Raw genomic sequence first — 12,399 nt, 5'->3', positions numbered from 1 at the left:
AGCAGGGAGCTTGATGTTATTTAGGGTTGGGGTATTTGAAAATGATATGTAATATTCAAATTTTAGAAGCTCTGTATCGCTCCTAATTGTTCAAACACTTTATGACATTCATGAATAATATAGTTCATTTGGATCTAAAATTTTATGTGGCTGCGTGCTATTGCTGGCAAAGATTTGCAATAGTACAGCCGTGTCACGAGCCAGATTCAGGGCGTGACTTTTAGTATTATCACTTATCAGTACATTCGCTGGAAATATCCTCTTGCAATGAATAGAGATGCTAAATCCCAGTTATTCTGTTGGTATCATGCCACTAGTCAAAATGGTAAAGGTTCTACGCTAGCAGTACTGTAGCACAGAATAAAGTAGCAATACAAACATTAAAATCTCCCATGTTCTTAAATCCAGAGATCCAAAACAAACCTAAGAACCCAGGGACATGGGACTGCTATAAGTGGATAGAGGGATCCAGGAGAATGTGAACTATAGTCTCCAACGTATGCAACTATTGTAAGATACCTAACAGCTCGTTTAGTTCATGAGAAAAGGAGTGAAAGTGTGGTCAACGGAAAAGTAATAAGATGCCTCTTGTTTGCTTAGAGTTTTCAAAGGAGAGAGACAAAAAATTTGTATTCTCATGGAAATATGATTCCCACGTTTCATAGGAAAGTCTTTCCTATGAGAAACATGGAAAAGCTACTTTTCCATGAGCCGAAAATCACTCCATTTTTATTTTTTTCTAAAAAGGCCCTTCAGCATTAAAGAGGCATTAAAGACCTAATTTTTATTAAGGGTATAATAGGAATTATACATAACTTTTTTAGAAAAGTGGATGGTCAATCAAATATAAGCACTCTGAAAATCTGTCACTTTTCTATGGTCAACCAAACATGCCAAAAGTACTTTTCCAGGCATCATCTCTCAAGAATCTGCTTCCCAGAAATCATATTCCTAGAAGGAAAAATACTTTCCGTGAATCAAATGAGCCATAAATAACTTCTGAATTATGTTTGAACATGTAGGACCTACTATTGACCTCTAAACAAGGTAAAGTACATCCAACATGGCCACTCCCTATCTTTTACTCTCTACATTTTATTTTCTCCTGTATTTCTTTTCCGGTTAGAAAATTGAAAATCAGATTCAACAGGATACATCTCCATCAATTAACCTAGCTTCCAAGTTTCAAACAGAACCCAGGGGTTTCAACATTAACCATATATCGCTATGTCCAGGGGAATGCAGAAACTTTACATCTAGAGCATATAGTATTTAAAGACTAAACCCTTCCAGTTTAAACGGCTAACAGAAGCAATCTACTAGTCTATAAAAAAAATTTTAATTTTGCTAGTGTGAAATTGATGGAAAAGGTCTTGAATTTGACCTGATTATTCAGTGTCAGACAGGTTCAGTTGCAAATACTGGATAGGCAAAGCAACTTCTTAAGTAATAGAAGGAGCACACTTTGGTATGTCAGATTACAAAACTTTTCACTTTGTTGACCTTTTTATGACGTGATTCAACGAGAGCACTGAGTAAACGGTGAGACTTTGATGTCAAAGAAGATGGCATAAATCTCATATTGGGGCAGCCTTCCTTGAGAATGTAAGATTCCCTGCACTAAAAGTCGCAACAAAGCAATTTAAATTTACCAAACATACTTTCACCATGGGAAACAAATAACTTCAATTATCAGAGGATGGATCCAGAATTATAGTTATCAATCTATCATCTAAATGTGAAGAAGTAAATTGCTTGAGGCTTGGAGCATAATTATTTCACAAAATATAAGACATGAAAATAACCTTGCCGTGCCGAAGAAACAAGTGGGTTTGATCATGGTCTGAGTCAAAACGTGCATTGCTTTCATCCTCCAAGAAAGAAATGCATAAAATTTTAGCCACATATATATGAACAAAGGATTCAGTTGAGTACTTGAAGTAAAGATTAAAATCATAGAATTATAGCATCTGTATAAATAACCCCATGTCAAGGCCACTTAGAAGAAACATGTCTAAATGTGACTATATCCAACTGAGGCACAATATTAAAATGACATTTAGCACAGTAGACTACAATCATGGCAAGAAGAGGAGAAAGAATGTACACTCAGGATCAAACTGCTTCAACCAAAGGTAGGCAGTTTGCCCAAGATCTAACTGCCACAAGCCAAACTGTGAAAAGTAAGACAGGCTTAACATTTTGCTTCTTAGGTAATTGAACCAGAATGACTGTAGATGACTTACCAAGAAAGATCTTACAGTTACTTCGATCTACGTCTATCAAGCAGAACTACAGAGGATTTCAGAACTACATGTTGGAGCAGAAATTTTTCGACTGTATCGATTAATTTAGCAAATTGATTCGAGAGCTGATGGTTAATTTAGCAAATCAATTCCTTGTTTAAAAATGATCAACTGTTATATTTCTTTTCATAAAAAAATTGGAGGAGAGTAAAGTCTTCGCAGCATGACATTAGTACTTAGAAATTTAGATGTTGTGGAAAGGACTGAAGATACTTTATATCCAGACTCACGAGAGGCTTTTCTTTCCCTGATTTCTGTGCTGTGGATCAAGTGTTTTTGAGTTTAAATTGGTCTAAAATTCCGACACCCTGTGAAAAGAGGGGTGGTGCTAAGGACTGCCAATTGTGCAATTCTTGTATCTACGGAGCTACAGATTAGGAAACAATCTCGATCGAATCAGACTCAAACAAGTATTTAGAATCTCAATTATTTTCCAGTTATAAGCGATACCCCATTCCGCTCGGTTAGGTGAAAATTAAGAAGATGAGTGCGACAGAACCACGTCATGTGGGGCAATGTGCTATAGCTTCGCATGACACGAGAATCCCACCTCTAGACTCCTTGCGATTCCAAACAGCTCCTATACAGTCGATATTTGTCACATTTTATACAAGCAATATCCCTCCTCCATATTAATGTCCCACTATAATTATATATACAATGCTAGGACTCAAGATTCGCCATCTCGATACTGAATTTTGTATCGGTGCCACACTAGCAGTGTCGGTACAGTATGATACAAATTTTTTTTGACATGCCGAATACCGGTATGCCATCTATACCGAGTATCAATACTAAATTAGTATGGTACAGTACGCTCTGTATTGCTTAGTTCGGACCGATATATCAAAAATTGGATTAGAACCTAAGTAATGGGATTAGAGCATGAGCGGGTCTCTGTGGATAGAAGTTCTGATTGTTAGCCTTACTTCTCATATGAGTCGTTTATTTGTCTGCTCTGGAACCCACACACAAACACAACAACGGCAACAACCAGGATTAGCACCCAGGAGTGAGAAGGGCGAGTGCTTCCACTACAAGAAACTTGGACATTAGCGACGCTTTGTTTGGCTATTAGCGACGCTTTTAAGCGTCGGTAGAAACCATCCCGACGCTTTACAAAGCGTCGGTAAAGCGTCGCCTATGCTACAGTGGAAAAAACATTTTCCGACGCTTTTAAGCGTCGCTCTTTCCCGACGCTTTAAAGCGTCGCTCTTTACCATTTACCAAGAAAATTACCATTGGCGGTCCTCCATTCCATAGTGCTGATGGAACACAAAGAGAAATATAAATAACCTCTCCGATCGGTACCTTCATTTCATTTATGCAGAGTGGTTGGGTTTGGTTATATAAACAGTTCTTTTTTATTTCAGATCCGCCGATGTGGAACCAAAATGAGGTGGTTTTTTTGGCTTCCGACGATGCTTTTAACGACGCTTAAAAGCGTCGTTATTTAACAACGCAAAAAAGCGTCGTAAATTACGTATTAACTTTGACGACGCTTTTAAGCGTCGTCATTAGCCGACGCTTTTAAAAAGCGTCGGCAAATGTTGACTGGAAAAAATTTTCGCCGACGCTTGGAATAAGCGTCGGCAAATAAGAGTCGGAAATTTTCTTTTTTGGTGTAGTGTTCCTGTGATTTTTAAGAGCAACTTAATTAACATTACTACAAAAGAAGAAAAAAAAAGAGTTCCAACTTACTTAACATTAAAATTTACATTATGATGCCGCCTTGTGAATATGATTGGATATCCCTTCATCATCTTTCTAATCTATTTGATAAATTAGAAAGCCGACAACATCAAATGCCCGTGACAACTTCATCATCTTTCTTCTTCATCCATAATAAAATTTGTTCTAGTTTTTTACAAGTAAACTGCAATCATCGATCGAGGTGGAAACATACAGCTGCGAGGCGATATTGCAATCAAAAATTTTTCCCTGCGACCCTGGCATGGCACTACAAATGCTTCAAACCACATATACTTTGTGAATGGATGAACTGCAAGCCTGCAACCCATGGGTGGCGGAATACAAGGAAATTGGGTGGCAGCATGGCTGGGCCCATAGAAATACGAAGGACATTTCCATGAAACACCCACGATATTTATTAGCCTGGCGCAGTCTAGATGATGAATTGAAGAGAGCAAAGACAAAACGTGCCTATGCCTATCAAAAAAAAAAAGGCAGAGTCCATTAATTGCCCTTCTTTTTCTATTCATCAAGAAAGCTAAACTCCACCTATCCAATCCGATCAGCATGAGGTCTATCCGTTTGCACTCGAGGAGGTGGCTCAAGAGTCTTCTTGCCTTCGCTGTCACGGCGGTGGCAGCGGCGGTTGGCCTCATTTACTCCTCTGGCCTCGGACACGCGTTTGCAGCTAAGACGCTGGTAACTCAATTAAAGGCTTCCCAACTGCCGTTGGCCTCCACCCCTACCATGCAGCGCCTATATAAACCCCAGGTCTCCCCATGGCTCTCTCCACAGCCGAAGTCCACCGAAAACTGTGTTCAAGATGGCTAAGCTCTTCCTCATAGTGTTCTTTAGTGCTCTCATTTGTTCAACTAGTGGTAGGAAGCTGGCGGGAAAGGAGGCCTTGGAGGAGCAGAAGTGGTTACACCACCATGGCGGGCTCGGCGGCGGTGGCGGCGGCGGGTTTGGAGGAGGAGGTGGGCTTGGTGGTGGAGCTGGAGCTGGAACTGGCTTTGGCGGTGGAGCTGGGTTAGGGCATGGTGGTGGGCTTGGTGGAGGTGGTGGAGGTGGGTTTGGTGGAGGTGGTGGTGGTGGACTTGGCGGTGGAGCTGGTGGAGGTTTCGGAGGTGGAGCCGGCGCTGGCGGTGGGGTGGGAGGTGGGTCTGGGCTAGGTGGAGGTGGGGGATTCGGAGGTGGCGGCGGCGGCGGCGGGTTTGGTAGTGGTGGAGGAGTTGGCGGCGGAGCCGGAGGGGGTTTCGGAGGAGGAGCTGGGGGTGGCGTTGGTGGTGGGTCTCCTTAAGAGTTGTGATGGGCTGATGGCCCACTCCCACCCTTCGAAAAAATTGTTATGGGTACTGGCTTGTCTTCGATTATTTCCAAATGCAACGGTGTGATAACTCTACTTTCCTAGTCAGGAATAACTGCATCGCATAACGGAGCAGTTTAACATGTGTAATGTTTTGCTACGTGAATGAAATATTGCAAACCTGTGTACTTATCTCAAGAGCGTGACCATTTTCATCCTTTTATTTTGTTTTATCATGGTATAGAATGAAAGCATGGTTTAAAATAACAACTATGATGAGTGATGGGGAGCTAGGCTTTCGTTACAGCAACAAGATTTGACTGATGGTTCTTAATAATTCGCTATTGCAGATCAAGAGTAACAGTTGTTATTATCTGTCTCCTTAATTTTTTGTTATAAAATTTTATTTTATATTTATTTTTTTTAATATAGAAGGTGATTTTTCGTGTACAATAAAGTTGCTTCACTGACATTTAGAGATTACATATTAGAAATATCGAAAATCTCTCTATATATAAAATATTACTGTATAAATTTGATTCTCCCCAGATTTTAGAGGGATGAGAGCCTCCTACACTATTTCATAAAAATCAAGTTATCAAATAATGCTACATCTCCTGTTTCCACTGCATGGCAATCAATAATAATGCAAACCCCCGAGCCTGCTATGATTGGCGACAATGTTATCAAAATATCAGTCACATATTTGTAGCTTAAGAATTGTTGGTGGAAAAATGGACCACCCCATAAATGTAATTATAGCACCCAAATCCATCAGCAAGCTCGAGCTCATCCGAAGTGATCGGGCTCTTCCGCTCTCGAGCTCATCCTAAGTGATCGGGCTCTTCCGCTCTCGAGCTCATCCTAAGTGATCGGGCTCTTCCGCTCTCGAGCTCATAGACCAGAAGGCCGAGACCAGAAGGCCGAGACCAGAGAGCCGAGACCAGAAGGCCGAGACCAGAAGGCCGAGACCAGAGAGCCGAGACCAGAAGGCCGAGACCAGAAGGCCGAGACCAGAGAGCCGAGACCAGAAGGCCGAGACCAGAGAGCCGAGACCAGAAGGCCGAGACCAGAAGGCCGAGCACAGCAGGCCGAGCCCATGCCTTAGCCAAATATCCAATTTCCACCTAACCCTCTAAGGGACCTGACAACTCCACTATAACCTGCCACTATCTCCAAGCCATCAAGGCATAAGATCTTCGCAGGTATTCGGCACGACCTGCCATTAATGCACGAGACTCTCTCAAGTCTCCGATGCACTCAGTCATTTAATGAACACGGCCCAAGACGATCTCCGGATCACTGAACCATCAGAACGTATGGCTCTCCCTGACCGCCGGTTCATTCGGTAATAAATGAAGTCCCAGGTCGAATAATTACGCCATTAATGGGCCAAATCGTGCCCAATTATTACAAAACAGGACAAACCTCCTGTCACCTCCCAGGTAACAAAAATCCTCCTATAAAAGGAAACCTGGGGGGAAAAGGGAGAAAGGACCAAAACAGGAGAAAAAACCCGAAGCCTAGGAGAACCCTCCTAGACCGGGTGGAAAGAACTAAACAACACAGACACAATTGAGGAAATATATCCTCTTCATCTTCTCCACATACTTTCTTCCCTGCTCTCTCCACATATCTGCCCCCTCTGACTTAGGCATCGGAGGGCCGGCGCCGGGGAGCCCGGCCACCGGCTTTTTTGCAGGACAGGACTGGACTGGACGCACCACCCCTCTTCGGATCAATTTCAGCAGGCAGGAAGGGCGCGGAAGCTCCCACACCCCACGGTGGAGGACGCAGCCGGCCGGCGCACCGCCGTCCGCCCCCTGTAGCAGCGGAGCTCCTCCTTCCCCGGCTTCGCGGCGGCCCCCGGGTCCAATTTCCAGCAACAGTTGGCGCTAGAGGAAGGGCCCGAGTTCGCTGCCATGAAGCTAAGAAGCAAAGGGGCTTCCAATGCCTCTCGACGTCCTCCACCCAGTCCTGAGCATTCCGTCCGGAACTCACCACCTCCGGCTGAGTCAGTTCATCAAGTTCAGCCGGAGCAGTTTGATGCCCTGGTGCAACAAGTGCAAGCCTTGGCTACCGCCGTCCAAAGCTTGCAACCCAGGGGCATTCCAGCAGCACCGCCTCCTCCGGCTCCAGTCCAACCGGAGCCTCCTACAAGCGGGCTTCCCATTCGAGGTCAGGACTCTCGAGTCCAGGCCTCCCTCTGGAGAGAGCACCTGGCCAGAGGTCACGAAGGCTGGCCCCAACCTTCAGAAGCTGAGTCGGTTCCAGGACAACCAGCACCCGAGCAAACCGCGGCGGCGGTCCTCCAGAACCATGAACTCGACCGGAAAGTCGAGAAGTTGGAGCGCCAAATTCAGGCACTCCACGGGAGGAAGTCGGGGCATACCGGCGACTTCGAGTTCAATACGAAGTCACCCTTCTCCCAGGAGATTGAAGATGAACCGGTCCCGCTACGGTTCAAGATGCCCCAGGTGGAGCCTTACAACGGCAGGGCCGACCCCCTCGACCACCTGGAGAGTTATCGGGTCTTAATGGCCCTACAAGGAGCCTCGGAGGCCATGATGTGCAAAGCCTTTCCAGCAACGCTCCGAGGACCGGCCCGGCTTTGGTTCACCGGGCTGAAGCCGAGTACTGTCTCCTCCTTTGAGCAGCTCGGCAGGCAGTTTGCCAGTAATTTTGCCGCTAGCCAGCCCCAGCGGCGGACGTCGGACTCCCTCCTTGACATCAAACAAAAGGAGGGAGAGTCCTTCAAGGAGTACTTGGATCGGTTTACTACCGCAACATGGGAAGTCCGGGAACTGGACCAGTCAATCGCCATGTCGGCACTAAAGACTGGAGCCCGGTCTTACAGGTTCCTCTTCTCTATCGAGAAGAACTTTCCTGCGGACTTCACCGAAATGTTGGCCCGAGCTCGCAAGTACGCCAAGGCTGAGGAAGCCATGGCCTCTCGGCGGGAGGAAGCCGAACAACCTGCCAAGATGCAGAAGAAGCACCAGGAGCACTCCCAACCAAGTAGCAGATTCCCCTGGCATGAGAAAGAGCCTCCTTGGCCCAAGAGCCTAGCTCGCCCGGGGTCTCCCCTCCAAAAATTTCAGAAGTACACTCCTCTCACATCCACCCGAGCAGAAATCCTCATGGAGATTGAGGGTCGGGGCTACCTCCGACCTCCATTGAGAATGCGTCCGACAGAGTCGCGGAAGCACTCGAAAAAGTACTGCCGCTTCCACCGAGATCGCGGCCATGATACGGAGGATTGCTACGAGCTTCGTGATGAGATCGAGGCACTTGTCCGCCGAGGTCGGTTGAGTTATTTTGTCCGTGATCATGCCTACAGGAGAGAGCCCGAGGAACAAAATCCAGTGCCGCATAAGGAGCAGAATGACAACTGACCTCTCACGGGCATCATCAATACCATCAGAGGGCGGGCAACTAGAGGCACCAGAAGCTCCGAGCTCGGAAAAAAGAGCTTCCTCAAAGCATCCGTGCACTGTGAAAGTCACATCTCCTTTTCTGATGAAGACCAAAAGGGTGTTGAGCCCTCTTTATGACGACGCTGTAGCTATTTTCCTCATCATTGCAAGGCTTTAAAAAAAGGATTTTAGTACATAATGAAAGCTCGGCTGATGCCTTATTTTGTATGCCTTCTAAAGGATGAGCGCTCCTCTGGCTAGATTCATAGGAGATTCTACCCCAAGAAAGTACTATGAAGCTAAATCCTTTCATGGTCCAGAAGGCCGTCGAGCTCAGAAGGCCGAGCTCCGAAGGCCGCCGAGCTCAGAAGGCCGAGCTCCGAAGGCCGCCGAGCTCAGAAGGCCGAGCACCAAAGGCCGCCGAGCTCAGAAGGCTGCCAAGCTCCGAAGCCCGAGCTCAGAAGCCCGAATGCAGAACACCTCCCCCAGAAAATCGAGCCAAAGAAAGCTAGTGCCAAGCTAAGTCCTAAGGGACTTCGAAGCTCGGAAGCCATCAAAATATCTCCAAAAGGTACAGGACGCCACTTTGGCTTCAAATAATTTCAATATTTTATCTATTTTCAGGTCGGAGAATCCAAAAAACGACCAAACGTCGCCCCGAATAGGGCGCACGATCGCTAAACGGACGAAGTCCGTCTCCTGTATGCGTCTCCAATGATGCTCTGGCTAAGCTCGGGACGCCGATTAGACGACACTTCGACGCCATTCGACGCCATTCGACGACATCCAACGCCATTCGACGCCATTCGACGACACTTCGACGCCATTCGACGCCATTCGACGCCATTCGACGCCATCCAACGACATTCGACGCCATTCGACGCCATTCGACGCCATTCGACGACATCCATTCGACGACATCCGACGCCATTCGACGCCATTCGACGACATCCGACGCCATTCGACGCCATTCGACGCCATTCGACGACATTCGACGACATTCAACGCCACTTCGACGACATTCGACGACATTCAACGCCATTTCGACGACATTCGACGACATTCGACGTCTTCTACGACAACACGCCCCGATCTGAATGGGGGCACCCTGCTGAGTCGACCACATCCCAAAGAAGGCCGCTGAGTCGACCTGAAGCACTTAACTCCAACTGCATGAGAGGTACCCATTTACTTAATGTTTCTACATTAATGTCTCTACATTGTCTATCCTATTCTTGGATTTCTCTGCCGACGTCCCCAAAGAATGGAGTCCGAGCAGAGAAGCGTCTTCAGTCGCCCGGCGCAAGGACGCACACGGTACAAGGTACCCATTCATTTAATGTCTTTACATTCTCATTTATCTTTACTTGGATTCTTCTCTGCCAACGTCCCCAAAGAACGGACTCCGAGCAGAAAAAGCGTCTTCAGTCGCCTTGGTGTAAGAACGCTCACAGCACCAGGACGATCGATGACTGAACTACTTCCTTCGCCCGAGCCAAAAAGCAGCTCGGACTCGGAAGTCGGGGGGTAGTGTTGGTAGAAAAATGGACCACCCCACAAATGTAATTATAGCACCCAAATCCATCAGCAAGCTCGAGCTCATCCGAAGTGATCGGGCTCTTCCGCTCTCGAGCTCATCCGAAGTGATCGGGCTCTTCCGCTCTCGAGCTCATCCTAAGTGATCGGGCTCTTCCGCTCTCGAGCTCATAGACCAGAAGGCCGAGACCAGAAGGCCGAGACCAGAGAGCCGAGACCAGAAGGCCGAGACCAGAGAGCCGAGACCAGAAGGCTGAGACCAGAAGGCTGAGACCAGAGAGCCGAAACCAGAAGGCCGAGACCAGAGAGCCGAGACCAGAAGGCCGAGACCAGAAGGCCGAGACCAGAGAGCCGAGACCAGAGAGCCGAGACCAGAAGGCTGAGACCAGAAGGCCGAGCACAGCAGGCCGAGCCCATGCCTTAGCCAAATATCCAATTTCCACCTAACCCTCTAAGGGACCTGACAACTCCACTATAACCTGCCACTATCTCCAAGCCATCAAGGCATAAGATCTTCGCAGGTATTCGGCACGACCTGCCATTAATGCACGAGACTCTCTCAAGTCTCCGATGCACTCAGTCATTTAATGAACACGGCCCAAGACGATCTCCGGATCACTGAACCATCAGAACGTATGGCTCTCCCTGACCGCCGGTTCATTCGGTAATAAATGAAGTCCCAGGTCGAATAATTACGCCATTAATGGGCCAAATCGTGCCCAATTATTACAAAACAGGACAAACCTCCTGTCACCTCCCAGGTAACAAAAATCCTCCTATAAAAGGAAACCTGGGGGGAAAAGGGAGAAAGGACCAAAACAGGAGAAAAAACCCGAAGCCTAGGAGAACCCTCCTAGACCGGGTGGAAAGAACTAAACAACACAGACACAATTGAGGAAATATATCCTCTTCATCTTCTCCACATACTTTCTTCCCTGCTCTCTCCACATATCTGCCCCCTCTGACTTAGGCATCGGAGGGCCGGCGCCGGGGAGCCCGGCCACCGGCTTTTTTGCAGGACAGGACAGGACTGGACGCACCACCCCTCTTCGGACGCTCCCACACCCCACGGTGGAGGACGCAGCCGGCCGGCGCACCGCCGTCCGCCCCCTGTAGCAGCGGAGCTCCTCCTTTCCCGGCTTCGCGGCGGCCCCCGGGTCCAATTTCCAGCAACAAGAATTTTGGCCGATCTCTCTCTCTCTCTCTCTCTCTCTCTCACTCTCTCACACACACACACACACACGTACGCACAGCTATAAGATTATATGAGATCATTACGTGATAGAACAGTGAAATGTTGCCGGCCGTAAGACTAGATTATGTTACCACCTGGTAGAGCAGGGTGATATCACTGGGATTGCGAGTCCTCTTTATTCAACTCGTGAGTCATGATAGGACATGCAATAACCCCGCAGGTAATTAATACATCTCCCTCAATGGAGATCTAGCTTGATGCGATTTGGAAACTACTTGAGTGCGACAAAAGTAGTCGAATTAATGTACTTATGCCCTGAAACCTGGTACGGTTCTCTTTTGCCTGCAGGATGAGCTCAGCGGTATTCTCCAGTTTTGAGTTTTGGTCAAGCTGGGGGTTGGTCAACCAGCGGACCAAAGTTTCCCATGACAATTCTGGATGATGCCCAGGCGCGAGGGCAGCAACATCATCCTTTCGCTGAATTATTGCATTCACACGCTCTCTTGCCAACTTCGATTGACCGGTAACTAGCTGGCATTGGACCGGAGGACTGGAACCACTCATTGCCTTCAATTTGTTGGTATAACAGCAAGTCCCTGTTGATCATAATTCAAATGTCCAGTCCAACAACTTTACTAGCTTTAATTTCCGGTCTCAAAAAGTATTTTTTTGAAACAAAATGCCGAAGATGCCTCCACCCCCATGTTGGAGAGGTGCCGAAAAAGAAAAAGAAAAAGAGGTCGGTCTTCTGCACACAGGCTGTGGCCGGTAGCGGCCACGGGCCGCCACCCCGACCCCCTTTTGATGCCTCGAGCCTTGCTGGGGGGGGGGGAGAAGAAAAAAGAAAAGAAAAGAAAAAGAAGAAAAGAAAAGAAAAAAAAGAGGAAAAGAAGAAAAAGAAAACACACACACACGAATGAATAAATAAATAAATACATTTCAATAAAA

General features: G+C 47.1%; 2 protein-coding genes across 2 annotated transcripts in view; both read left to right on the top strand.

The window, feature by feature from the left end:
- LOC103698328 (U3 small nucleolar RNA-associated-like protein) overlaps positions 1-140 on the top strand; it is an 11,301-nt gene extending 11,161 nt beyond the window's left edge. The window contains exon 7 of the mRNA XM_008780326.6: positions 1-140. This exon is cut by the window's left edge and continues 18 nt beyond it. The gene's annotated coding sequence lies outside the window, so the exon portion shown is untranslated.
- A 4,426-nt stretch (positions 141-4,566) lies between these two features.
- On the top strand, positions 4,567-5,502 carry LOC149768596 (uncharacterized). The gene has a single exon (XM_089930580.1). It carries the CDS (start codon positions 4,822-4,824, stop codon positions 5,296-5,298), a length of 477 nt encoding a protein of 158 aa, XP_089786706.1. The 5' UTR covers positions 4,567-4,821; the 3' UTR covers positions 5,299-5,502.
- Positions 5,503-12,399: the final 6,897 nt, after the last annotated feature.

The sequence above is a fragment of the Phoenix dactylifera genome, chromosome 1, assembly GCF_051530095.1.
Source record: "Phoenix dactylifera cultivar Ajwa chromosome 1, Ajwa_hap1_PhDact_Kaust_v1.1, whole genome shotgun sequence".
Taxonomy (NCBI): domain Eukaryota; kingdom Viridiplantae; phylum Streptophyta; class Magnoliopsida; order Arecales; family Arecaceae; genus Phoenix; species Phoenix dactylifera.
The sequence above is the reverse complement of the archived record's forward strand: the minus strand, read 5'-3'. Positions and strand labels throughout refer to the sequence as shown.

Coding starts and splice junctions, on each gene's coding strand:
- LOC149768596 (XM_089930580.1), top strand. CDS start 4,822: ATGGCTAAGCTCTTCCTCATAGTGTTCTTTAGTGCTCTCATTTGTTCA.